The 27,365-nt window shown below is 41.0% G+C and overlaps 2 protein-coding genes across 3 annotated transcripts; both read right to left on the bottom strand.

Annotated features, from left to right (window-relative positions):
- Nucleotides 1–741: 741 nt before the first annotated feature.
- Nucleotides 742–20,942, bottom strand: plekhm2 (pleckstrin homology domain containing, family M (with RUN domain) member 2). Of its 2 annotated transcripts, XM_034086630.1 has the most exons (20): nt 20,361–20,942; nt 18,640–18,746; nt 17,615–17,724; nt 17,415–17,514; nt 16,839–16,926; nt 16,578–16,752; nt 15,167–15,226; nt 13,729–14,008; nt 12,301–13,074; nt 11,981–12,050; nt 11,447–11,537; nt 11,096–11,160; nt 10,590–10,678; nt 10,262–10,394; nt 9,654–9,844; nt 5,793–5,858; nt 5,540–5,699; nt 5,141–5,320; nt 4,535–4,651; nt 742–4,390 (listed from the first exon to the last, which is right to left on the bottom strand). In XM_034086630.1, exons 1-20 carry the CDS (start codon nt 20,418–20,420, stop codon nt 4,253–4,255), a joined length of 3,054 nt encoding a protein of 1,017 aa, XP_033942521.1. In that variant the 5' UTR covers nt 20,421–20,942; the 3' UTR covers nt 742–4,252. The 2 variants fall into 2 exon arrangements, with proteins under 2 accessions (XP_033942521.1, XP_033942522.1); XM_034086631.1 differs by lacking the exon at nt 15,167–15,226.
- A 535-nt stretch (nt 20,943–21,477) lies between these two features.
- Nucleotides 21,478–26,969, bottom strand: ddost (dolichyl-diphosphooligosaccharide--protein glycosyltransferase subunit (non-catalytic)). Its single transcript, XM_034087674.2, has 11 exons — nt 26,707–26,969; nt 25,477–25,587; nt 25,298–25,384; nt 25,104–25,207; nt 24,899–24,993; nt 24,251–24,344; nt 23,898–24,046; nt 23,125–23,272; nt 22,888–23,008; nt 22,693–22,799; nt 21,478–22,505 (listed from the first exon to the last, which is right to left on the bottom strand). Exons 1-11 carry the CDS (start codon nt 26,939–26,941, stop codon nt 22,356–22,358), a joined length of 1,401 nt encoding a protein of 466 aa, XP_033943565.1. The 5' UTR covers nt 26,942–26,969; the 3' UTR covers nt 21,478–22,355.
- Nucleotides 26,970–27,365: the final 396 nt, after the last annotated feature.

Here is a 27,365-nt window from a genome sequence, read left to right as displayed (position 1 = left end):
TATTTTTTATAATCAAATCAGTTTGAGCTTTTTCTTAAGAAATTAAAGGCAGAAAAACCGTTGCTCCTCTCTGACAGTAAACTGAATATCTTTCAAGTGAGAAAAAAAAAACAAGACATTTGTCATCTTGGGCTTTAGAAGAAAACTATTTTCACCAATTCCTGACTTTTAATAAACCAAACAATCATTCAATTAATTGAAAATGAATAGACGGATGCTTGACAATGAAAATGATCCTAAATTGCAGCCCCAAAGCATAGAAAATGCTTATTCGACGAAAAATCATTTGCTTTTTCGGTTGAAAAACAAGGATTCAAAGTTCTTCTAGCCTTACTGCCTTTCATCAGTATTGGTTTACAATATCATGTGGAGAAAAAGTAATGTAGGCTAGAAATTGAGCTTTGAAAGTGAGGAATTAAGTTGGTCATTACTGAATCGTAAACAATAATCAGCAACAAAACAACTCTTACAGATGTATTACCATCAGTATGCCGTTGTTTGTATTATTTGTGCTGACAACCATCCTTTAAGATGGATATAGCAGAAAAGGCCATTTGCAATAACCTACATATAACTGCGACTGCTCTCTTACCTGCAAATCTTCTATCCCTGCTCTGACATGACTGTCCTTTTGATCTGACTGACAGTTCTTCCCTGGATTCACTTAAAACAGAAATATAAGTGATAAAGTCAGAGATACTGGAACATATTATAGCACGTGTATCACCACAGGAGCCAATGTTTTCATCTCAATTTATTCAGTTACGCTTTCCAATCACAAAGGTATATTTGTACATTCATTAACATTATAAAACCTTCTGGACATGCACGTTTTTATGTGCGAGTGTACAGTACGTTATATTCGATTAGTGCTCTATTTACAAATCAATAAAACCGCTAAACATGTACAAATATTACTTGCAGTATACATTTATGAACAAAATCGAAAAGGCGCTTTTCACTTAGAAGATGTCATCCATCATTGGCCAGCAATGTCCCACATTCAAACCCTCTGTTCAAAAAAGACGAACTTCAACCTTTTTCTTTATATACACTTCAGAGGCCACAACTTTATTTCTTTTATAGATAATCCAACAAACAATTCAAGTAAGTCCAACTCTCCCTGGTCAAAAACACCTTCAATAATCCACTTGGTGAGCTATATCCTTTTTTAGATCTCACTGAATTATTAAAAAGGACTTTTACATACCACCTTATCCATCATTTAATATTCCTTTGCAGCCTTGTCTGTTTAGGTGCGCAAAACAACTTCACAACTCTGCGTCGAAACAAAATAGAAAAAAAAAAAAATTAACAAAAATATGAATTTGTACAAACGGCAGCAATATTAAAAACAAACGGTGAGTGCTAAGGTTTCGGATGCGACGTACCTTTTTCACCTGAGATTAGATTTCTTTGTAAAAGAGCCGAAGTTGAATGGTAGCACTTCGAGAGGCTTAAAGCACTGATAATGTGGACATGAACATGTAGTGGACAAAGACATGTTGCACAAACATACATTTATGACATAAGGCTGGATATCAATTGAAGGTTTTTCTAGGCGTGTTCAAAACTTTGGGAAAAAACAAAACGGTAATTTTTGGAGATATTTGGCTGAATAGAAATCACATTTTCCGACACAAACCTGCCCGATTCCAACGGCAACAATCAGGAACTGTGTAACTAAATAACAATGAGCATAAGGACCAGCATTCGATACAGACACCTTGATGTCTGTACTTAAAAACATTGGATACTCAGCCCTACATACAACACATACTTTGACTTGTCTTTCAAAAGAAACCAGAACTCAAATCAAAAGATGATTGTTTAACCGTTCCAACACAGTCTGTCAAATTGTACAGGGTAAGGCAACAGATAATAAGGATGATTAGTGCTTCCTTTAGTTTGAACCAAATTGGCCATTTTGTACGGTTTAGACATGGGTTGTCCATAAAGGCAACATTGTCATTGCAAAAGAAACCTAACGCTGATTTCAGACTCCTAATGAGAGCACACCGTTACACAGAGCAGCTACATCAGTGGTCGTGTCGAAGGCAGATGCTTAACCCAATATCATTTTAGGCAAACCCTCTTATTGGACAATTGTCATTATTACACCTTCTGGAAAATAAATAGATGCCGACATGAGCATTCTGTGGCGACAGCGTCACAGAAATGGCTGGCAATATGGAGAAAATCAAATATCACCATATTTCTGATCAAATACCTTGATATAGATATTTGGACGTATTATAGTGTTGACCGTGCTTTCACATTTTTAAATAATGCTTAATTTTGTGGATATTAAGGCAAATAGTAGTATGGCTCAAACTAAATCCAGCCCTTAAAACCAAGAAAAGACAGCATTACGCTCAGAAATGTAAGATGATATCTTGTGTCATATCACAATATCGATCTAATAACGATATATTACCCAGCTCTTATCACGGCCGGTTTAGGCTTTTTCAATTCTTATTACTTCTCCAAGTAATGCTTTAATATTAGATGATTTGACAGAGTACTTATCTGCTAAGAACAGATGATACTCTGCTCTTGGTTAAAAGGGTATTTAAGGATTTCATAAACCTCAAATAGTGTCTTAATGACTAGTGCAGAAAGGCATGGTCAGGTCGTACTGCACAGGACAGTATGATGCCACTCATTTTAAACAAAAGACAACGCCTAGCTCTCAGTCTGTAACATATTCTTCACACTGACTGACATTCTTCTTACTCGATACACTACGAGAGAGGTATATACGCCAATATCAGGAACAATAAAATGTCCACTATGAATTAAATAATTCAGTAACACTTCTCCACAATGGAAATGAAAGCATGTTATGATACTAACACATAACCACAACAGCGAACACAAGGTGCAAGTCTGCATGGAAGCCTCCGCTCGTCTCTACAGAGCGGAGAAAAAGGCAAGTCTGTTGCATTTCCTGATTTAAAAGAAATCTTTAAATTGGTTTAGCAAGAGTTCAGATAGACGACACGAGCATGTCATGCACAGTGAAACAGCTAAATATAAAGATATCCTTCATATTGAGATCCTCCTCCTCTCGAGCTTATGTGGCAATAATTCAGTGTAGAGGTATGTGCCCGCAGACAAACCAGAACGGAGTATTAGAAACCATCAGTTGGTATGAGTTGATGCTACACAGCACTGTGTTTTGCTCTATGTTGTACTTTGGTAGCACGTCTTGTAGGGCACGCGTCCCCATAGCGCCTTTTTCTTGCGGAAAATCGCTGGCAGCGGACGTTCCTAGCGTTCAACAATAAAACGCTCCCTGCGCTTTTTTATTGTTTCTATGACAACGATATGTCAAAAAAGCTGTTGACTGACAAGCATGGATTTCATCATCTGTTTGTGCTACTATATATTTGTTCACAATGTTTGTTTCTGCTCCAACCAATGGGCTTTACGGTCACTTATGAAACTTATGATAGTTTCCATTTGACAGAAGAGCACTCGGGAAAAATACGCTTCCGACATCATGCACTGTTCTCATTGGTATCCAAAAAGACGCTGTATGGTCACGGGCCCTCACTAAACAAACATTTATGTGTGAAAAGAAAGCGTTTTTTCTGTGTGTCTGCAAGGCATGGAGTGTGAACTTTTCCACGTCAACTGAGCCCTTAACATACAGTATGGCTTTCTCAACATGTATCCCAGATTTTTCATTTTTATTAAGAGAAAACTTTTCTCTGTGGAGTGAACCAGCTGGTAACTGCTTCATCAAATGTTTCTTTTATCTTTATAAAGTCTAAGACTTGACTTGTATCTGTGTTCCTTCTGTTATTACCCCTGGCCAAATCCTACAGAGCTTTTTCCATACAGAGACACAATATTGTCCTTCATTAGCTATTCTGCATTGCTGCCATTTCTTAATATCCTCTAATAAAGGAATATGTGTCACGAGCATCAAATAAAATCGGTTGTATCCATCCATTAGTCTTCGTTCATTTCATTTAGATTAAGAATGTCTGGCTGTTGCATCGCTGCGATGTGACCTGCTGGACGCTTGCTACTCCTGCAGGCACTTCTCTGATGGAGATCGGTGTCTCAGAGGTGCATCCCAAGCTCACGCTGCAGTGCAACGCCCAATAACCACGTCTGATCTTTTTAGCTCAGGTTACAGCGGCTGTTTGCCAGTTTAATCTATCTTTTCTGCAACTATAGCAAACCGTTTATCAGTATGTCTCAGTGGCGACCCACAGGTGAGTGTGTGAGTGTGTGTCTGTCAGCACCAGGGTTCACGCTGCGCTCTGCCTCGGGCCAGACTGTCTGCCCTCTGCCAGGCGCTGTGCATCAGGGCGAGGGCCTCGCTGCAGCGCTTCTGCACAGAGGGGTCCACCACCTCTCTGTGGGGGAGGGCAACCTGTGTGTGGAGAGGACATACGTGAGGGTTCAACTCTAAGGACAGCCAGAGACAATGTAAGAGTAGTAGATCTGAAAAACAAATATTCTTTGGACAGCCAATAATGCAGCGTTCCTGATTTGAATGACTAGTCTATCCTCTCACCTGGAAAATGGCCTTCCATGTGGTGCTCAACACCTCCATCAGTCGATCTCTCTCCTCACAGCCGCTGAAGTACAACACCCAGGGAGGAAGGAACTGTGTCCGATCTGAGGCAAACTCCTACAGAGGGACAAATGGGGAAGACTCACATTAAAAGTCCTAACAACAGGAAATAATATCAGTACTATACGCAGTTGGATATTCAACAGTTCACATGATTTAAATACCAATGTGGTAATGAAACATAAGATCATTGGATTCAAGGGCCACGTATATTTGTTGTTGTGGACAGCCCTAATAAACCTGTGCAATTGTTGTGCTGTCTCTTCATCAGTCATGCCCTCTTAGATATATAGAAAAAGGAGGAGGAGCTTCTGTTTTTTAACATTTAAAAATCATTAATTTCATTGGTTCAGCATGTATTCATATTTGCAAAACATCACTAACATTCATGACATATTATATATTTAAATGTCAATAAGCATGCAAACCCTAAACAAGAATCTGAAAACGTAATAACGGATAAGGTAAAACTGTACGTCATATACGCATCACACATGAGTACAAGTCTAATATAAAAGCATATCTTTTGAGCCGATGGCCACTCACAATGACGCAGTACTCCTTGTCGGCCTCCACGCTGACAGCGGTGACATCACAAATGTCGGCGCTGCCCAGCGAGCGGAAGAAGCTGGTCTGACAGTCCTGATGGCAGGTGAGCAGCTTCCTGTCTGTCATCACCAGGCAACATGGGATACAGGGAGTGGGGGCCACACCCTGAGGGATGATCTGCAGGGGAGGAGACTTTCATTGAATTGTATCATGTGCATATAAACAGGGCTTGAATACATCTTTATTGACATTTTGCTGAACCATGGATGCTTCTTGTACATTATGAACATCAGCATTCCATCATTTTCCCCCTGCATCTATAAAAACATATTGTGATGCATGCAATACTGGAAAAGTAAAGCCGTGCTGGCTAAACACATGTTGTATGCTCCTCACCCCTTTGGAGACGGACTGGCAGAGCAGCAGCATCCACTCGGACATGTCCTGCTCGTTGTTGGCGCTGAGCTCCAGCGGGGGGCGCTCCGTCAGGATGACTTGGAAGGCGTGGGGCCGCTCCGTGCTGTTGGAGCGCCGGCAGCCTCCACAGTGCTCTCCTCTGCGAGACAATATATCAGTAAATGTCTCAGAGAGTTTACTTCCTTTTAAGTGTTATTAGTAAAAAACTGTCCTCCTGCTATGTGCTTCTTACCCCATAGTGACAGACAGCACAGGCTTGACATCAGTTCTTTCTGCATACAGGTACAGATTCCCTTTGCTGCAAGAAAATAGAGCATTTATTTGTATGATCAGAAGCTAGACCTTAAATGACATAAATATAACGTTTTTATTAATAGATATAATACAATCTAAGCCAGGGGTAGCTAACACGGTGCCCGCGGGCACTCAGTCGCCCGCAGGGGCAACGTGAGTCGCCCGCAGGGGCAACGTGAGTCGCCCGCGAAGCATGTTCTAAAAATAGCTCGCCAAGCAAATCCAAAATTTATAAAATACACAAAACAAAAAAGGAAATGTAATTAAAAGAATCTACCCTATGCATAAACGAAACCTAAATCATAGCGAACTCTATCTACTTACTACAACTCTATATCTATCCAACACCCCTCCCCCACAATGAATATCGACCAATCACGTTCTTGCTTGATTTGCGGGACTAGCGTTGCAGTCGGGAAGAAGTCAATGTGGCACCTCCCTGCTGATTTTCCTTCTGGCAGAATCTACACAACACATCAGCCCCATTGAACAGCCTATCATGCCAGCCTATACTGCACATGAGGGGCAGAGTTTTACTCTGGTTGTAACCTGCATATATATTTATTGCACTTGACGCACACACACGCATGGCGTAATCTCCACTGGGGACAGGTGGGGTGGGGGGGGGGGGGGGGGGGACATGTCCCCCGGACTTTTCGAAATCCCGTTTGTGTCCCCCCACTTTACAAATATGTTTATTATTATTTTTTAACGCAAGCCGTCATCGCCACGGAGGAGCACACAGCCTCTGTGAGCGAGAGAGAGAGAGGGAGGGAGGGAGGGAGCTAGGGAGAGCACACTTTTATCTATTTAATATAAAGTAAGAAATCATTCCAATGTGTACTATAGGACAGTACAAAAAACAGTTTAAAAGGGGAGTGATCAGTAAAATATGCATAAAGAAAAAGATAGAATGCTAACTAGGTAACATAAGATAAGAATACACAAGTTTAAATGATTTGTTATTGGTTGTGATAATATTCTAAAGATGTTTGGATCATTGAAAAGTATACAGCTCCCTTTCATCTGTGTGTTGAGAGCTGTATCCATAAATTCATTTTGTGCTCAAAGTGCACCATTGATGCATTTCACTTCAACATTTAAAAAAACATCTTCCCGGGGGTGCATGCCCCAGGACCCCCCTAGAGGATGTGAGGCCCACCCCCAAATAAAGCAGGTTAAAATAATTAAATTGCATACATGTTATTTGAGTAAACACTGAAAACGGGTCCCACAGAGCCAAACAGCACACAAAGGTTAAAGGTAAGCATATAATAATGTTAAAATGTGATAAATATATCCACTGCAAAAAACAAAAAAAAGAGGAGTAAAAGTAGCCCCCGACTGGTTTTATTTTTTGAAAGTAGCCCTCATCCTAAAAAAGGTTAGACCCCTGATCTAAGCTTTAATAGATGAATGCCAGGATCAGTCACAATCCACTCAAATATCATTGTTATTATAGCAATAGGCAGGACTACTGCCAGCCTCCTCTACGTGTTGTGCTATACATTGTGTACCTCTGGACAGATTGGCAGGAAATCTGCAGGACTGTTTTGCTCAACGCACAAAATTCAGAGTCAGTCTGTCTGGAAATATGTTGGCATTTTTCACTTCAGCAGAAGTGTCAAATAGTTAACCATACATTTACCTTAATACTACGGATTATGGTAAATGTGACCTACACTTTTGGCATGCAAAACACAATCATTTACAGACCCTCTAAGCCTTTTTATGATTATATATCTAAATAGTTACTATAAATGCAATTGCACAAAATAAATGTCATAGTATGTCTTTACACCCCAGTGTAAGAAAAAGTTTTTAGAGAGTACTTGTCCATGGACAAGTGAGTTTGGCAATTTACTTGTCCGAATACATTTTTCACTTGTCCAGAAAAATCGATCCGCATCGTATTTTACATTTTCTCACGTTTTTTACGGTAAGATTTTACTGCATCACACATAGGGTTGGGTATCGTTTGGATTTTAATGATTCCAGTTATGCTTTTCGATTCCGGTTATCGATTCCGGTTCTTTGAGAGGGTACAAATAAGTCCCATGACAAACTGGGAGAAAAATATATTTATGAAAACATTAAGTCAAATCTGTATTCCTATTTACAAATCACTTCATACTGTTTAATTTTGTTACGGTTATTGAACACAATTATATAAAAATAATTGTTTAGTTAGTTCTAAGTGGTGCAGTTTGAGAATGTACAATTGGCCCAGTCTCCTCTGATGTTACACTGCAACCTGCCTGTGAGACAGAGTCCAACCACACAGTCTGTGTGTCCAACAATACACATGCTGCAGGCGCCCAGCTGCTCACTGTTTGTAAAAGTAAATAAATAATATTTTCATTTCATTAAATGTACTTTCTATACCCTGCTTCATAAACAATATGGACATCCCTGTGCTCCTCCGAGTCTGGGGGTCCGGGGATGTGAGGACAGCGCGAGGACACAGACAGGGAGGCTGCTTCACTTCATAAAGGAAATGGTGGTCAATATTAACAACATAGGAGTTAAAACGCTTAATAACCTTCATTACGTGTTAGAGAAGGAACATAAGAAAGATTGACAAAGGCGAGGCTGTTAAACGGGCAGCGGATCCGCTGTGTGGAGAGAGAGAGAGAGAGAGAGAGAGGGAGAGAGAGGCTGAGCTGCACCGATCAGCTGATACGGCAACACGATACGGAGCATAGGGAGAGAGAGCTGCGGTCCGCGGGACTCGGCACTGCCTCCTGTCCTCACAACTCTTACGGCCTGTCCACACAGCGGCGTGCGTTGACGCTTGCCGGCGGGCGTGTCTAACACTTGAACAACAACCAATCACATGAATCTCCCGCCCCTGACACACAAGCAGCGGTTTGATTGGCTAGAGCTTGTACTGGCATATGATTCGATTGGCTGACGCTTCTGTCGAGGCGTCAAAAGTTGAACATTGCTCAACTTTTGCAGCGAGCCACGCCAGCAACGCTCCGCTTCTCTTCCCACGATGCAGTTCGGCTAAAAGTGACGTCACCCCATTCAAAGTGAATGGGCAGAAGCGTTGGAAGCTTCAACGCACGCCGCTGTGTGGACGGGCCGTTATTAATCCCGGTACCGGACAATTGTTATTTGTTCTTACTCGGAACCAAGTTTTGCTTCCCAACCCTGCCACTGTGCTACACGTCCCGCCCCGCCCCCGTACAGAAAGCGGCGAGATGCATTTCCTTAGGAATCGACAAACAGAACCACAACAATGGCGGACACGGACAATTTGCAAATTAGTTCTGCCTTTTGGAAGCTGAATTTATCAATAATTTGTCAATAAATGAGGGCGAAAAACGTCACTTGTCCATCGGATAAGTCAATTGAAAGATCTACTTGTCCGATATTGTAAATAACAGGTCCCGGACGGTGGGACGTGTACTTTTTCGCATACTGCACCCACATTGATAAATGCTCATTTCTTTATTTTATTAGCTGTTTATATACATTTTATCTCCGGAATAATTTTTGGTTTACATGCTTGTGTAGTTATAACCAAGATTATGATTAAATCAAACATTTTCACACTTAATAATGTTTTGAGAAAATGTAAACATTTAAATAAAGCATATTCCTGACCTTGAAAACAATTGAGCATTTTCCAAACTATCAACACGTTTGTCTTTAACCCTGGACATGGATGCTTCTTGTGAGCTCATCCCATCTTGTTAATACAATGCGGGAAGGTCAATGCCCAATGTCCACAACGTTGTATTGAACCTAGCTGATATATACATTGATAGCAGCTGAAAGGAGCTGCCTGTACCTGAGGACGAGGTAGCAGCTCTTCCACAGCTCCTTGCCCAGGTAGGTGGTTCCGGAGCGGTACTGCAGAGACCCCTCTTTGGTGCTGGCAGGCCGTCCAGCAGATGGTGGGCCACCCTGGGGGGACAGAGTCATGTCCATGGGATCCTCCCAGTGGACCAGGGAATACAGCTGGATAGACACTTCATATGCCTGGAGACACAAGAAATAAGTAGATGTTCTTTATGAGTCTGCAAAAGAATAGTGGGGTTGTAAAATATGAACATTGACTTATAGAGACTTCAATATTTCTCACTGTGAACAACATGTTTGATTCATTTTCAATATAATGTTATTATTGTGATACATTGAAAAAAGTCTGCATTGCATTACTGTAAGATGTTGTGCATGTGTGATCATTGGCACACACTTCTTGTGATAAAGTTTCTATTTCAGTCAAAAGGCTGTCATTCTGAGCAAGTAAAACTAATTACTTTTATGTCAAAACTCTGTAATTTTATTTTATGATTAATAGTTGAATTGCTGCATTTATGTCAGCTTTCTCTCTGTGAAAAACAGAGCTATGATGAAGAGCTAATGCAGTGCATGTAAAGTGTAACATGTCTGTACCTCACAGTGAGATTCCTGGGAGACAAACTTAGTGAGGGCCAGCTTCTCCATGGTAGCGTCCGTCAGCACCGAGGGGTACGGAGGCTCACGACATCCCTTCACCATGGCTGACTTCAGAATGGTTAAGAAACACCTGTAAGTGAAGGAAGAGGAACGGGATGAGATCAGAGGAGAGACTAACAATCACCAAAGTGTCTAGCATGGCTCATATGTGAGCTTTGAGAGGTATGCATGCTGGTTCTTTGCACACCGACACCATTACGGCTCGCAAATAAGACCCTTTATTGAGCCAAAAAACAAAAGTGCAGAGATATACAGGTTCACTCACAGAGTCAGAGAAGCATCAGCTGTGTCCAACAGGAACTTCCTTCTTCTGTTGTTGCAAACCACCATCACTGTCTGTTGGTCAAGGCCCACCTAAAGTAAAACAACATTACAAATAAGAGATCAGACACAACACGTTGTGCTCCACTTCCCCAGCTGTCATGTCACGATTAAGTCTACATGGTTCAAATCTTGTAACTTAACACGGATCACATTGAGGATCATGTCGACTGCAGGTTCAACCATGATGTGACCGTTTGGGCTAGTGGAGCAGTGTATGAATATGTTGTGCCTCTGCTGGGACTTGCTTACATATGCTTACATGCACAAAAACCTTTATAACACACTACAGGAAAAGAGAAAACTCAGGTCTCTTTAACTCATACATCTTTGGTAAGGTCAAGGAACCTTAAAAGATTTGTTATGCCTTATTTGGTTTGGATGGACCCACTTTTGGTACCAGCACTGCTTATACAGTGTGTGTACAGGCAGCTTTAAAAGGACACTTACTGAAAGATAGTCCATCTCATTGTAAGAAACGGCGTCTTCTACTGTGTAAGGCTTCTCTGCTGCTCCTGTGGAGGAAAACAAGAGTCATCCAGTGAGAATATGTAATGGGAATTATTTTCCCATTGAACATGACACTACTGAGATGTGTCGTCCACTTCCTTCAACATTGTGTCGATGTTATAGGACCCTTGCAATGGTTGAAACTCTCAGATCGGCAGGGATTTACAGTCACGATCAAAACTTTACTCTATTAGTGTCAGGAAAGTCAGAGATAGAAACCGGACGTATGTAAAAAAAGGACTCAAGTGTTTGTGCAAAAGTCAATATTTGCTGTTGTTTTGAGCCATGTACCCCTCCTCAGCAGGTAGATGTAACAGTCAGTCAGCAGCAGGTACAGGGGCTGCAGGTCGCCCTCCATATGGCCTGTGCTCATTCTCAACATCTGAAAACATAAAGGAAAACTAAGTGTCAGCAACATCAATATTCCTCCTAATTAGGATAATTAAGATAAATAGTTGAGTGTGTGAAAAATGGGGGATTTGAAACTACTAACGAAATAGCAATAAGATACGTTACTACAAGCGGAGTGGAAGCAGTTAAAAAAGGCAGTTAGCAAACTGAGCCTTTCAACACTTCCACTGAGCAACGGTCTCCAAACCACTGTGTCCATTTTGTAACATGTATGAGTTTTACAAAACCAAGAATGGCTCGAAGACGTGCCAAAGACCCACATCTTTGTTTAAAGACTTAAACAGGTCTCTTCTCTAACTGTTATCCCTCAATGTTAATATTACAGCTGAGCCATGACCCGGAAACATTCAAATTCCCTCCAAATCATGCAACGTCTTTATAAAACAAATAGAGAACGACTGTGATTGCCTTCACCTTGAACAGCTGCTCCTCGTTCTCCCTGAACACGTGAATCATGAGAAGAAGCAGGTGATTGTTGTCCACCCTGAAATATGAATAATGTTAGACACAAAAGTCATTTTTAATTACTTACAATAACATAATAATAGGTTAGAATATTCTATATATAGACCAATTTACTACAACTTAAAACAAATATAGATTTAGAAATCAAAATTATAAAAGTGTGCAAAGTAGTTGCAGGTTTGTGAGCTCGTGATGCAAACTGTTCAGTGTTATTGAAAGGAGTTCTCTGTTAGCCAGAAGTGAGGTAGGATTTTGTAGAAGTTTCTTACTTAAACTCAGCAGGATGAGAATTCTCTGCCTCCTCATTAAATGTATTCTTGCCGTTTTCTTCTTCTTCTTCTTCTTCTTCTGTACCGTCTTCCGCCTTTAACTCTGGCTCCTGTCCTTCTGCTGTTTCTGCCTCTGCTTCATCTTGAGGGCCACCTGGAAGATTCTGCGGCTGACGATGCTCTGCAGGGTCATGGTGGCCACCACCCGTGGGAGGAGAGCCTGGACTGTCGGCGGTAAAGCAGCATAAGTCTGCGGGCGCAGGAGAGGCAAGCAGGAAGTGGTGGTTTGTGGGCAGAGAGGAGCGAGGCGTCTCTCCTCGGGCCGGGTCGGGGGGCTCGCCCTCTGATGCCTCTCGAAAGGGCTGCTGGGAAGGAGGTTCGGGGCCCCTCTCGCTGCCTTTACTGCCTTTCTCCTTCTCCGTCTCCTCTCGATGCTCCCACACATCCTCCCTATCCAGAGTGCCGTTTATCCGGTCCATGACATCACGCAGGGACTGACCCACGGTGTCCATGGAGGTGTCCGTCATCTCCGGGAGCCGTAGGAGGCCTTCCGTTCCTTCCTCCAGAACCTCTGATCCCACCCTACTTCTCCTAATCTGCGCCTCAGCATCCAGCTGAATCAGGGTCCCATTTAGTGACTCCACATCCTCTGAGGGCAGATGGTGGTGGTCCGGTTCCATGTGCTCAGAGGATACAGAGTTGTGGATGCTGCCGAGAGAATCTGTGGAGCCCCTCCCTCGACGCTTCTTGGCTGGTTTCCTCCGCCTGGCCATCCTGGAAGATCAGAGTGGTTAGCTGTGGTTTCCTCGTTGTGATACAAACGTATTAACTGTATATAGACTACAAGCCATGGACCAGATGCACACAACACCTTATGTTAAGACGTTACTTTGTGTTTCCTTAAAAAGTTCACTTAAGTATTTAAGATTTTCTTACTATCTATAGCCCAACTTTGTGGGAAGATAAGCAACAAGAGCGCTAGTTCAAGCAAACGGTCTCCATGGAAACTGTAGGATTTTACCATCACAAAATGTTACAAAGCAGTAAAGGTTAATGCATTAAAGGGGCCCTATTGTGCTTTTTGGGGTTGTCCCTTTCCTGTAGTGTGTTCTATAGGTCTGTGTGCATGTGAATGGTCTGCAAAGGTTCAAATCCCAAAGTTCCCTCCAGAGGGAGTTTCTCTCCCACAGAATCCCCCCGACTGAACCGCCTCCATTGGACTCCTTTATTTACTTCCGTTACATAGTGACATCACAAATAAAACTAAAATCTTTTTGAACATTAAAACATGTAACTGTAGAGGCACAAAATACAAAGATGAACCTGAAATAGGACGCCTTTAAGGGATTCTGCGCCCTCAACTAAGAAAACATTAAGAAAACTTAAGGTGTGTTGTGTCTGGACACAACAAAGCTGAGGCTTCTGTACCTGATGACCTCCAGCTCGTTGCCGGTGCCCTCTGTGTCCTCTCCAGCGGTGAAGGAGTTGTGTCTGCTGGCCACGTGCACTGGCGTGACGTCGGCTGAGGTGTTGGTGTCCGAGTCCTCGTTGAAGGGGTTGTGTCTGAAGGTGGGGCTGTGAGGAGCTAGATGAGACGTTACCTTCATCCTCAGAGCGCCGGAAGAGAGGACCACGGTGTCGCTGATGACCGTCTGCGGGTCGGAGCCGCTGGAGCGCGGGCAGCTGGCCTGGTCCGTCAGGTCGCCCTCTGAAAAGCAACACAAAGACTTAAAGGAACAGTCACCCACATTTAGTTGGAGGAGATGTACACAGAGGTGTTGGCGTTGTCTTGTTGGTAACTTGATCATGTTAATAAGTAATATAGGATTAGGATTGTTTCCATTATGAATGATATGAATTGCTGTATATGCTTTTACCACCAATGGTGATAACCAACGAGACTATTTGGAAAACCTTTGTATATTTCTTCATCAGCGTCACAGACAAACACATGTTAGGGGCTGCAGCGTCCTTCACTGCAGTTCTTTGGCAGGGTCGGAGGCACACACGCATTGCAGAAGACCTCGAGTGGGTTAAGTAGCAGCTTTTGCAGTGGCACAGGCCTAGGTTAAGCATCACTTACTGCAGCTCGAGATGGGTCATACAGATATTCAAATTAAATATTTTTGCAGTAATCAGCACTTTTGATTCAACGTGAGTTCACTGATCCAACTATGGAATTGACCAAATTTGGAGATACTCCAATTGCATAACATTTTTATCCACCAATAATTCACACTTAATACTTTAATAGACAGTTGTGTGTTCATTGAATAACACTTATTACAAGCAGATGTTGAAGTTATAACAAGGATTGTGCACTCACATTGTGAGCTTATGCAGATTTCTTAAATGTCCCCTCTCACAGCAGTGGAGCTTAATGTAGGCCAGTGCCAGATACACATAGGACGAGAAGACTTTACATACAAACGATACACCAGACGAACAGATAACAGTGTCATGGAGACAGACTGGACGAGGCGAGCACCAGGCAGAAACCAGGCAGGCGTTTATGTTGCTGTGGTAAATAATAATGCAGAGTCAGCGTTAGGATCATTCCTCAGATGAGTAACACATGCAGAACAGGACACATACAAGTTCCCACAACACCCCTTCCCAAACTTACCAGTCAACGTATTATTATGCATGATGTCACCTTTCTTTCATTTCACTTTATGTTGATCTAACTGTGAAAGCTTAACATGTATATAGATTGTACAGCAGTCTTTTGCACTAGCTAGCTACACTACATATTAGTCTTAGAGTACCAAGCAGGCTTTAAGCACAAACTGCAGGATGGCCATGCCAGATAAAAGGGAGGGAGGGGTCAAATGGGAGTAAGGGGAGTGGTTGACCAATGTCCCACCTTCCCAGTCTGCACTTGGCAATGACTGCAGCACAGGGAAGATGTCACCGAAATCATAATCTAAAAAAAAAGGAAGGATAACATTGATATCATTAGAGAGAGATGTAGTGGAGACAGGAGAGGAGATGGTACAGAAATAGTCAAACAACAATAACATGATATATGGTTATATGGAATAACAGAACTGATGAAAAACAAACAACAAAGTAGGAAGGGAACTACATCTAAAGCAGGGAACTGACTCTGTGCTCTGTGGAGAGTGATGGGGAAAGCATTGGGTGAGTGCTGCAATCACGACCAATGAGGACATCCTGTCGCTCTGCACGTGGGTGATGCATCTGATAAGAAAGCTCTTTGGTTTCCTTTAGTCACTTAGTCTGCAAAGATGAATCCAACTTCTGCTTCAACATGCCATTAACAGGGTTTTGCCCCCCTCAGCATGCTAGTTGTATTTGTCTAGTTCAAAACATTGTGTTGGCAGCTTCTCATTTTAGCTCCAAATGTCACAGACGCCAGGGCATATCATCTGTCCCTGATTAAAAATGAATTCCAGTGTAACTTTATGAGAGATCGAAAAATAAACGTGGCTGTTTTCCGGGTTGTGTGCGCTGTCTGCAAGCCTGTGGTTGTAATAAAAAGAAAAAGGATAGATCACACTGTACCACCACTACGCAACATTTAGTGTACTGTCAAGTGATGCCTCTTCTCATTGGCTGATTTTTCTCACGTCAATTTCAGGAGTCATTTTGAAAGTTTTATTCACACCATATTGATCATTCAAACTAGGGCTGCTCGATTATGGCAAAAATCATAATCTCGATTATTTGGGTCAATAATTGATATCACGATTATTAAAAACGATTATCCATTTACTTTGAAACATCCATTTATTGAAAAAGTTGAACAGTATGTTTTTGACAGTTGATTACCCTGAACTTTGAGTATAATTCAACTGAAAAACCAATAAAAAAAAAAGAAATAAAAATAATCGTTTTATTTCGATTATGTTGTTTTCATAATCGTTGCAAGCCAAAATCGTAATTGCGATTCAAATACGATAAATTGAGCAGCCCCAATTCAAACTGATCAACATCTGAATCAGGACCTTCACTATTTGGATGAAAAGATTGTTAAAATACATTGATACAAATTTAGAAGGCTACAACACTGATTTCAAAGTGTTGGATTTAACATTTGTGATATTGGGCTATATAAATAAACATTGATTGATTGATTGATTGATTGATTGATTGATTGATTGATTGATTGATTGATTGATTGATTGATTGATTGGATACATATTTAATCACATTTAGGTAAATATGATCAGATCAGACTCTATGTATTGCTAAGAAACTCTGATTGGCATCAGGGCTAACAAAACGTGGTTCTGGACCCCCCTACTGCTTACCTTCACTGGAGGGGGCTATGGCGCTGTCGTCCCACTCCAGGTTGGTGGAGGTGAGGGAGGTGAAGGAGTGCAGGGACAGGCTGTCGGAGCTGTGCAGCCGCTCCTCAAAGTCCAGCAGGTTATGGGGTTTGTAGTATTCTGGCATGTAGGGGGCCACGTCCAGATAGGGCACGTCCTGAAGCAGCACGACCAAACAGAGACGTTACAAACACGCTGGTAGGATCTGCATTTCTATTCTCATTGATTATACTGTATGCTGACCAGCTCCAGGTCAAAGCGGATGAACTCCAGGCCGGACACCAGCGTGAGGAAGAGTGTGAGGTGGTCATGGCTGCAGACCAATGCATTCCTAGCAGAGAAGAGAAGACATTTACAAATAAGTCTGCTTTCTATCCCCAGAGTCCAACTCAACATGGAGAGGCAGCGCTTAGTTTGTATGCTTCATACATATGAAAACTGCAATGCTCACCTCTTATAAATCAAGGTAAGACTTTTCTGTTGCCTAATAAATCAAATACCAATATATATATATATATATATATATATAAAACACAGCATGGTAGCTTTTATTTTGTATACCGGTCTTATGTTTAAGCTTGATATTAGGTCTATTCTCTTGGCTTTTCATGAACATTTTGTTATGTATTTAAATGGAACGGTCTTAATGATTACATTTTGTTTTCAAGCGTTTTGAATTGCCTCACCTACAACACAAATGTTTTGTAATTATGAACTTATCTAACAACCACAGAAAATTATCAATATAACTTCCACTTATTACATGGAACAATTTGAAAAATTCCTCATCATCAACATCAGGATTTCTGAATGACTTACTTGAAATAATACTTCTGCAGTAATGCTTGGTTCTCCTGGAAGAGGCGTAGATAACTCTCCAAAGAGCTCTCACTCAATGCAAGGTATAACCATGCACGGCCTGCACAAAGAAAACAAGTTGTTTTGAAAGATTCAACCCAATCTTACCCCCCAATGTTCTGTACATGTGAGTGTTCCATTGAGCTTCAGAGATGTCTTACTTCGGCCGAGGTTGGTTGCTATGTGCTGGAGCTCATCGATCTGTCGGACAGCCTCTTTCCTGCTGAAGTGAAGGACCAGGACCCAGTAGCCTGAGGAGATGTCCTGCAGGCTGTGATGTAGAACAACAGACCATAATATCACATGCATGATGTCAAAAGGGGAAAGCTGAGTAGAGTGATAGCACAAGAGATATATATTCACAGAAATGTAACAGAGACAGAGTGCAATGCAATTAAGTCCTGCACACACTGAAGTGGAAAACAACTCATCACTCTGCATTTCCTTTGTATTACGTGATGGTGCCTTCTTGTCACATTCGTCTGCCAGCAAACAACAACACCATGCCTAATAGCTTCACTGTGCTGCACTACCAACAGGATGAAGAACCCATCTTTTAGCTTTTAGGCTGCAGATCGGAAAAACTGAGCCATTAAGAAGACAACAATGAAGCATTAGTCGGTGAATTGGGAAAACTGTGGCTTACTGACACTTTGCATTTTGTCCACATGTCAGCTTTAGGCTAAATATTGTCCTGCAAATTAAGCTAAAGCATTTTGAGAGTATGTAACACATGTCATTTCATGTTTGAGAGTGACGTAGCCAACAATATTAGACATTTAGCTTGTCCTATCATCATTTATTTATCAACATATTTGAAATCATTTCCCAATTTGGGATTAATAAAGTATATATCTATCTATTTCCATTGCTGACATGCTGAAATGGAATGTTTTTAGCTAGCTTCAGGCATGTTGTACGCATATCAGGTCTTGGTTGCATAACTTGCGGCTTATTGTTTCCCCTATAGTGTGGTGTCGCGTTCTGTCCCTATATACTCTGAATGATCCACACCGAGATCAATAACTGAACCAAACTGTAACTTGAAAAGCATGGGTCTAAAAGGTATAACACATTGTGACGGTTCAGATAGAGGGACATGAGCAGGATCCATAACTGAAGACTTATTTACAGAATGCGCCTTATCTCTTTCCAGTGTGTAACTAATGTGCGGCTGGCCTCTTACCCGTACAGCAGAGCATGGTCCAGGTGTTCACAGAGACGCTGAAGGACCCGGTCGTGATTCCGGATAGCTGGGGTCTCATCTTCACAGGCCGCAAAGTAACTCTGCAACTGTACAGAGACATGGCTCGAATTATCACAACATTACATGACTAACGTTTTATTATTGCTTTGGGGCATGGCTCTCGATAGGAATATGTGTATCATTCATTATGCATATAACCACAACCAGCTGGGAATGAAAAAACGTTAGCCAACTCGGCATGATGATGATGATGATGATGATAATAAGGATGATGATGATGATAATAAGGATGATGATGATGATGATGATGATGATGATGATGATGATGATGATGATGATGATGATGATGATGATGATGATGAAAACATTCATAAACATGGAAAACTGGCAATTACTAAATCAAGAAATTGCTTTAATGCAAAAAAGCCAAACAATAAAGTTATGAATTTTTTACTTTTGTCTCTGAACTCCTGCAGATTGGACTCGAAAATAAATATCTTCAGTGCGATAAGACACGGTGTTCACTTCAATGTGGGATGAACAATGTAGGAACTGTAGCATTTTTCTACATGTTCCATGGTTAATGACATGCTTCGGGACCTTGTAATCCTACAGTGCCCTTAAAGCAACCAAGAATGTTGTGCCAAGTATTGGAATGTCTCTGACCTAAATCCAACTTAAGCCGGGCTGAGACTAAAGGAGGTTTTGGGTCAATGTATCTACGGTTCAGCACTTTAAAACATGTTTGATATTAAATCCAATGTGCTGGAGGAAAAGCAACAACATGGTCACATGTCATGCAATGCTAAGTGTGTTTTCATGGTCACCCTCTTCCTGCGGAAACCCCGAGGCATGCACCCAAGTGTATAGGTCAGAATAGCTTTGAGGATTGTGCCCCCGAAGAAAGACAATTTATATCTTGTGACTATCTCCACGTGACAGAGCAATGTTTGTCGAGGTAACACTTTCTTGGGATCTTGAGACATACCATTTCCACTACTTTCACGGTCCTTATGCAGTACAACAGAGATACTGTGCTGCGCCACTGTTCCTGTTTTGTGAATACCCTACATCTGCATTATTGTTGGTCAACCCTTAGTTGCAGAATGACAATAAACGATCCTTGAATTCTTGTGTAACCAAATAATAATGTATTAGACAAATAGGAGTTGAGGAAGTAGGTCAAAGTACTGGGCGTATTGCATTAAACACTGGTGTACTAGAACTGAGTTAAAGAAAGACAATGCAAAACTAAAAAGCACAGTTTTAAATCTACAACATTACGGGGAGCAGGAAGACAATACAATGTTGCCTATCAGGTTATGAGACAGGTAGTTTCAGGCATAGCTGGGGTCTGGAAAGAAAATGTATAATGTTTTCAAACTTCAATGGAAAATAGAAGCAAATATCTTCCTGCTAGTTGCAGGTGTGTTTACACATGCCGCAGTTAGCAAACACCAGGGCTAGATGCCACTATTGTTCCCACTGGTCAAGAGGGACAACTAGAACATCATGACAACCCTTAAAGGTTGAATTAAACATTCGATACTGTATTATATCAATAAGGTAAAGGCCCTCCATTAACAGGGAGCTGGTAATGTCCCAACGACTTAAAGTTGGGCAGACAAAAGATGACCTAATGTAAATAATGTAATTCTCTGACAATGTTTAAATGTACTGACCAAACGGACAACGCTTACCTTCTTCACAGACAGCGATATGTTTTCCAATATGCGATCCTTTACTTTCAGTTGATCCATCACTGGTCTGCTGGCAGCTTACAGCAGGCTGTCAGCTGACTCCCAAGCGCAGCTATGTTATGCTAAAGCTAATGCCGCCCGTCTTATTAGCTAGCTAGCTAACATTTTCTTTACCTTCAATGCTGTTGGCTGCTAAGGTAACGACACAGCTCGGTGTGTCAAGTTTACACATGCAGTTTGACAGTGTCGGTAGTTCACATTAATGATGTTAATGTGAAGTACTTGACAAGCAAAACACTGTCAACGCGTCCGGTTAGACAAGTAATGTTTGCCTAGCTTCGCGTTAGCTTAAGAGACTTTTTTTCAACGCTGGACTCAAGGTGGGGGTGGCTAGCAAATGTTAGAGCCCAAACATGGACTTTTAGCAGGAAATGTAATTATCTTATTCTCCGTGTTTCACTGTGTAAGCTATTGTGAATTAATTTAAGTTACATTTTTCGCGAATTTCTCTATTAAAGCAAGGTAATTACATCAAAGTCACGGATGCTAGGGTTACTTTTTGTGTTACTGACCTAACTGTTCTCAGGCTGAACTCCCACTGTCAGAACATTACGTCACTATTAGCCTCAATACATACAGATTGAACAGCATTCAAAACTGACTACCGGTACTTTAAAGTTGGATTTGTGCAAAAACACAAATATTAATATGACTGGATTTTTAATCGTCAGAACTCGCTCCTCAAATCGGCTATGGTGTATACTGCCGGTTTTAACTTATTATAAATAAATACAATTATAATTGGTTCACCCTGTCATTCATTCAGAAAGTGAAAGTAGCTAAAGCATGTTTACAAAGGTCACTTTTCATTGTCACTTCAGGGTGTCACTACAAAGTAATGTACATCATTATCTAAAATTGCAACCAGTCTTACATTATTGATATGGCTTGTAACACTTCCAAGTTGAACTTTAAACATCTGTAATTCATTTTGAATAGAAGTCAATGATAAAAGTTGAGTAACTTTAATTAAGTTCCTGATATCTACAATGACCATTGACACAAACTACAAATAAATTAATCATTGATAAGGAATTACACTTTGACTAGTGAGGAATTCATTGTAGATATGTTTAATTAGAATGGTTTACTTTTCAAAATGACATTATGGAAGGGTTTGTCTTGGAATTCTCATTACTTAAAAAGTAATTATTGATATCTACTGTAACTATTACCGCTACTGAATTAGATGCAAACAGGCCTTACATAAAGCACATTTCCCTTTTGCAAAGCATCTGAAGATTTGAATGACCATATTTTGAGTTTGGCATGAATACTTTCCATACCAAGATTATCATGCCAACCAACAACACTATGTCAGTCATAGCATATAGCATTATGAAGTAAAATGCCATCAAGTAGGTAAAGAAAGCATATACTCATGCAGTGTTGAAATGAAAGTACACTTATGTCACGTCACAGAAAGGTCAGGAATTTGTATTTAGTGGAATGTCAATATTTTATTGTTAAGATGACTCCAACTTTTTTGGAAACACTTATCAAAAAACAAATTAGCAGTTGGCATATTCAGTGCATGTAGTTACCACAATAAACTTCCCTGACTGAGAACATGTGGGTCAAATTTAGATATGGATTCCTTTCAATGTTCCAGGGCAAGTGCTTTACTTCAGAGATAATGTTATCAAATGTAAAGCAACTTAATACAAACGCTGACTGACTTCAGTACATTTATCAGGCTTTGAGTGATTTCAGAGTACAAAAAAAACGAAAAAAAACCCAACCACTGCATTACAGTAACCCTTTTTGGCTTTAAGCCCCAGATTTGTTGAATAACCCAATAACCGAACAGAAACTGTATTTTTTCGGAGGACTGCTGTCCAAGTCCTGGCGTGAAGATTCAAGACATTCAATTTCAGCTCTTCACACCACATGTTTTCTATAATCTCGTTATCCCTTCACCGTTGTCTCTCTGCATTAGTCTGACTTCTCCTTCTCTTTCATGTGCAGGAACACTATGCTGAAGATAAAGAGTCCGCCCATCATGGAGAACACGCTGGCGTAGTATGGGTAGGCTGAGGGGATGAAGCGCTCGTACTGAGTGTGCTGCAGGGGACGCACGGAAACCTGCGATACGAAAAAAGATAGACATTAAGCCGCCGTACATTAGAGCATGGTTGTTAATGCAATACAAGAAAGAGGAACTATAAATGATTACATCTCTGGTATTTTAGCCCATTTGCCACTTCCCTCAACCATACCAGCATTTTGATTTAAGTAGACTTAAGTGGAAGAAAGCTTCGGATTAACTTGCCTGAGTGGTGGAGTAGAGGTGTGTGAATCCCAGTCTGTTGTAGTCGACCTTGAACTGGAAGACTCCGTACACATCGGGCAGCTTGAACTGGACACTGTATTTATCTCCTAAAGGAAAGACGACAAAGAATGAATACAGTTGGTGACTGCAAATGTACAGCTGCTAACCCACATATTCATAAGAACAGCAACATACCCTTTCTCTTGAGATAAGTCCTGACGAAGGGATCGATCCTCACAAACTCCAGCTGAATATCATCTCCGTTGAAGGGAACCCAGCGGCCCTGGGACAACATCTCGATGACGATGGTGTACTCCTGCGTGGGAATGTTTTGCACTTCAATGAGATAAACACGTCGAGAATACACACACTTTCTTTCAGGCTCAAATAAAAAAAAACATCTTCCGGAGATGATTGTTCACATAAACTCACCACAAGGTCAGTGATTGTGTACGCTGCAGGAGGAGAGACCTCTCCAACGGTGTGGTGGGCGACAGCTCCCACCCTGAGGACTCCGGCCTCCTTGAACACCCAGCGAGACAGAGCCTCGGCCAGCTCCATGTTCCCTGTCTGCTCATGCCTAACAAACACCACAAGAACTTTAAAAATGGATAATTGGACAATATCTATTTCTTCATTAAATAACAATGTAACCCAGGAGTGTCTAACTCAATTTCATCGCGGGCCACATTAGCATTATGGTTGCACTCAAAGGGCCGGTTGTAACTTTTAAGACTATATAAATATATTATATAAAATAATGTATTATATTACATTATTGCCTCTGAATTGGATTATTATCAGATAGTATAATAACTTAGTAATGAACTATGTCTGAAAGCAGAAGTCCGGGGCAAATAATTGCAAGTCTCTTCAGTGCACATGGCACAAAACGAGATGCATTGTGGGACATGTAGTTTATGGGCAACGTGCTTCTGTAAATCGGCATGTAACAGTATAATAAACGTAATATATTCTTTGCAAGCTCTTGCGGGCCACATGAAAATAAGTCGCGGGCCGGATTTGGCCCCCGGGCTTTGAGTTTGACACCCCTGATGTAACCAGTCAGAGTTGATCCCCCTTGGATGGGATGCAGCATGTTTCTTTGCATCATTTACAGTAGAATTGATCAGGTCAAGGGTCAGAACGTCATGGAGGTCATTGTGATAGAAGCTGTATTAGCAATTATGATCAGTAAGTCTTACCTTGGGGAGCCGGGCGTGGCTTTCTGCACTGCAGAGTTGAAGAAGGCGTCACTGAAGAAATCCAGGGAGCCGCTGAAAACCACTCGGGCATTGTTTCTGGCCTGAAGGCCGGCGATCATGAGGGTGTTCTTGCCAACAGCATGGGGGTACTGGAGAAGTTAAATACCATAAAATCATGTTACATCTTTTGAATTTGTTTCTAAATAAAAACAATTATTCATGGTTTCTGAGACTCCACAGAAAGAAATGTGCATCTCCGTCATACATGAGGAAACAGTCGGGTATATAAACACAATGATACAGTTCTTTATAAATTGAGAATCCAACATAACTGTTATGTTCAGTCATCTTACCTGAGAGATTGGTCTGTCTGGGAAAAAGGAGTAGGCAGTGGAGGAGCCGGTCAGGATGTCCAGGACAAGAGGGTTCTCTGGGTCTGCCACCATGCTGCATGGGGGGGTGCATATTTGACTTTATATGGCTTGCATTTGCTGTTCATCTTTTAATATTAATATAAAGCTGCAACACACCATCTCTTTCTTCAAAAGTCTAAAACTTTCCCAGTTAATAATTTACATTTAAACAATTATTTTTGGTATGACAAGTTTTTCAGAGATGTTGCCTTTTACTATACCAATGGGGCTTTATCTAATGCAAACTTTTGTTGAATTTAAGGAAAAACGAATTGAGGTAAAAAACAATCACCTAAATTATTAGTTATTTGTTTTTTTTCTTTCTACTAGTCTGAATAAAGACGTGGCATGAAAAAAAATAGCCCAAACTCCCAAAACAGACCGATGCATGATGCATTATCGTTTTTTTTTTTTTTCTATAGCGTCTTAGCTATATAAAGTAATTATTTAAATTGTGTAAACAAGTAAAAGAGTGAATGTCTCAGAATATCAATGGGGTCAACATACTAAATGTTAGAGTGGAGAATTGCTTTATCATACTTTCAATACTTAGTTATCAACATTTAAATCATGAGCTTCTGTGCTTACCCGACACCCTTGAATAGAACTGGTTTGTTGGTGGGTGTACCAACAATAGTTTGAGCTTTCATCAGGTGTTCTGGGTCAGCGACAATCAGGGTGTGCTGGAGAAGAGAAGGATCACTTGTAAATAAACACACAGACATGGAAATCTAAAGGCTTGATGTGAGAAACAAAGTGAAGGAGCCTTCTGTCTGATCAGAACTCTGTTTACCTCTCCAGCGTCAGACACGTCGTAGTTGTGATGGTCGATGACGGCGGTCTTTTCTTCATCAAACTCGACGCCACACTCGCTGCCCAGCTCCCTCAGAGGGTCACCTGTAAACAGGAGAAGACCATCAATTCAGTATATGCAATAATATGGTGTTTTTTCTAATATTACAAAAAAGGTGTTGGGAATTTTCTCACCAATATCTGAGTTTGCAGCAACCAGGACATTGCCTCCACCATCAATGAAGGATGTGATAGTCTCCACGTTTATGTTTCCTCCAAAGTCTGCCGAATATCAAAACGTGATTCTTTTATCAAATCAACAAGTCAGACATAAGTGTGTTAACATGATTTTAACTGAAGAGTGTTAGACTTACCCTCAACTGATGGTGAGAAGATGACTAAATGGTCGTACAGGAACTGGCCATATTTGATGAGAGATAGGGAGGGATCGTCAGCCGTCTTGAATGTGATGTCAAAGCCTCGATCTGAATGGCAGAGATACATCATGATGAAAAAGTTAAAACAAATACTTTAGTGCATTACTCAGTAACTTGAACAAAGAACTTGCCTACTTTAACCCCTTTACATTTAGCACAAAATGTGAAAAACTTCCCGTCACTGGTTATGGTCAAGGGTCATGTGAAACCAGCAGAATTGTATACGTTTTGTTTTCAAAATAAAGGATTTTGGTTTCTACAGTATACATGAAACCATTCAGAAGGAAAGTGGGTTACCCCAGTGGTGGAAAGTAACTTATTACATTTGGAGATTCTTCAACTCTAGAATACTTCATTTAGGAAGCCAAAACTAAACTTTATGGAAAGATGTTCAACATTATTTAAATAATAAAGCATTGCAATGATACTGTAAAAATGAATGGATCAATACTTATAATCAATGTATTACTTTTCCTGTTTTATCAGTAGTAGTAGTAGTAGTAGTAGTAGTAGTAGTAGAGTGTTTATACCCTGTGGCATTGCTAACTTTACTCAAGTAGATGATCTGGTTTTCGCTTTACATAATGCACCTGCTTGACATCTTCTAAGCAAAAAAGCTGGGAATAAATTGGCAAGACCATTTACAGTATGATGGCCTGCAAATCCTTAGTTAGCTCAGGAAGGAATGTCAACATACCGTTTAAAACTTTATATGTATTCAAATCAATGTAGCCTTGATCAAATCCATAAGTCATATCTGCATTGTTGGTTGATGACAGCTGAATTGATCATAAAGTGCTGATTGTATCAAATGATTAATTATTTTTGTCGTGACGCTACTAGAAGTACGCCAAATTCAAGAGTGTCCTTGTGTCTATTGAATGCAATGCAAGTCTACATTAACAAGCACTTACACTATCATTAGTTAGGTAAACATATTATAAACTGCTAGCGCCTTGAATTAAGTTTGGCAAGACACAGCGAGCATAATAAAGCTAACGTTAGCCTAGCCGTGCTGCATGAAGCTAAGGTCTACAGTCAGGCTCAAGTCCTAAAGTCTCTAAAGGCATGTTACCTAACAAGAGACCTGTCAGCAATACAAGGGGTGGTATAACAGTAAAGTAAAGAGCATTTATGGATGATGAAAAAACAATATTTCTTACTGACCTGCCAGACTGCGGAAGAAGATTGAATGGGTGTCTCTGATGTTGAGGTTGTCCAGTAGAACCAACGTTTTGCCGTCAGCCAAAGCACAATGCAACAAAGAGGATAACGCAAGCAACACAAAGACACTGTTGTCCACAAGTCTGAACCTCCTTTGCGACATCATTCCGCTCCGTTTTTTGGAAGATAATAAAGAACCGGGCTGGCTGGTCTGCATGACTGCTGTCAACGACGCCATTTTGCTGCAGAAGTCGACGTCAGCGTTAGGAGACTACTTCACTTTGACCCCGAGCTGCAGCCAATCACAGAGAGGAACGCGTCTCTCCGGCTGACTCTCCGCCAATGGGAGGAAAGCTTTATTATAAGGCTGACCATCACGGAAGAAGTCCAGTTTGGGGAATGGATGAGAACTAGGAAGCGTATCTCTACAAATGTAAATTATAATCATAGCTAAAGATAAATAGTTCCATGACTTTATTGTATAAGGAGGGGCATTGCCTGAATCTAAAAGTTGTGTGGATGTTTGTCTTAAGAGATGTATTATGTACTAACTATGTAAATCCAATGACTATTTAAAGTACAATGCCATATTACTGGAAAGTGACTGTTCCTTATAGCCTATAATATATTAATTGTTTGCCCCACATACCTGGAAAGTCCCT

Source organism: Pseudochaenichthys georgianus, chromosome 7 (genome assembly GCF_902827115.2).
Source record: "Pseudochaenichthys georgianus chromosome 7, fPseGeo1.2, whole genome shotgun sequence".
NCBI classification, from domain to species: Eukaryota; Metazoa; Chordata; class Actinopteri; order Perciformes; family Channichthyidae; genus Pseudochaenichthys; species Pseudochaenichthys georgianus.
Note: the sequence above shows the minus strand (reverse complement) of the source record. Positions and strands in the feature narration are given on the sequence as shown.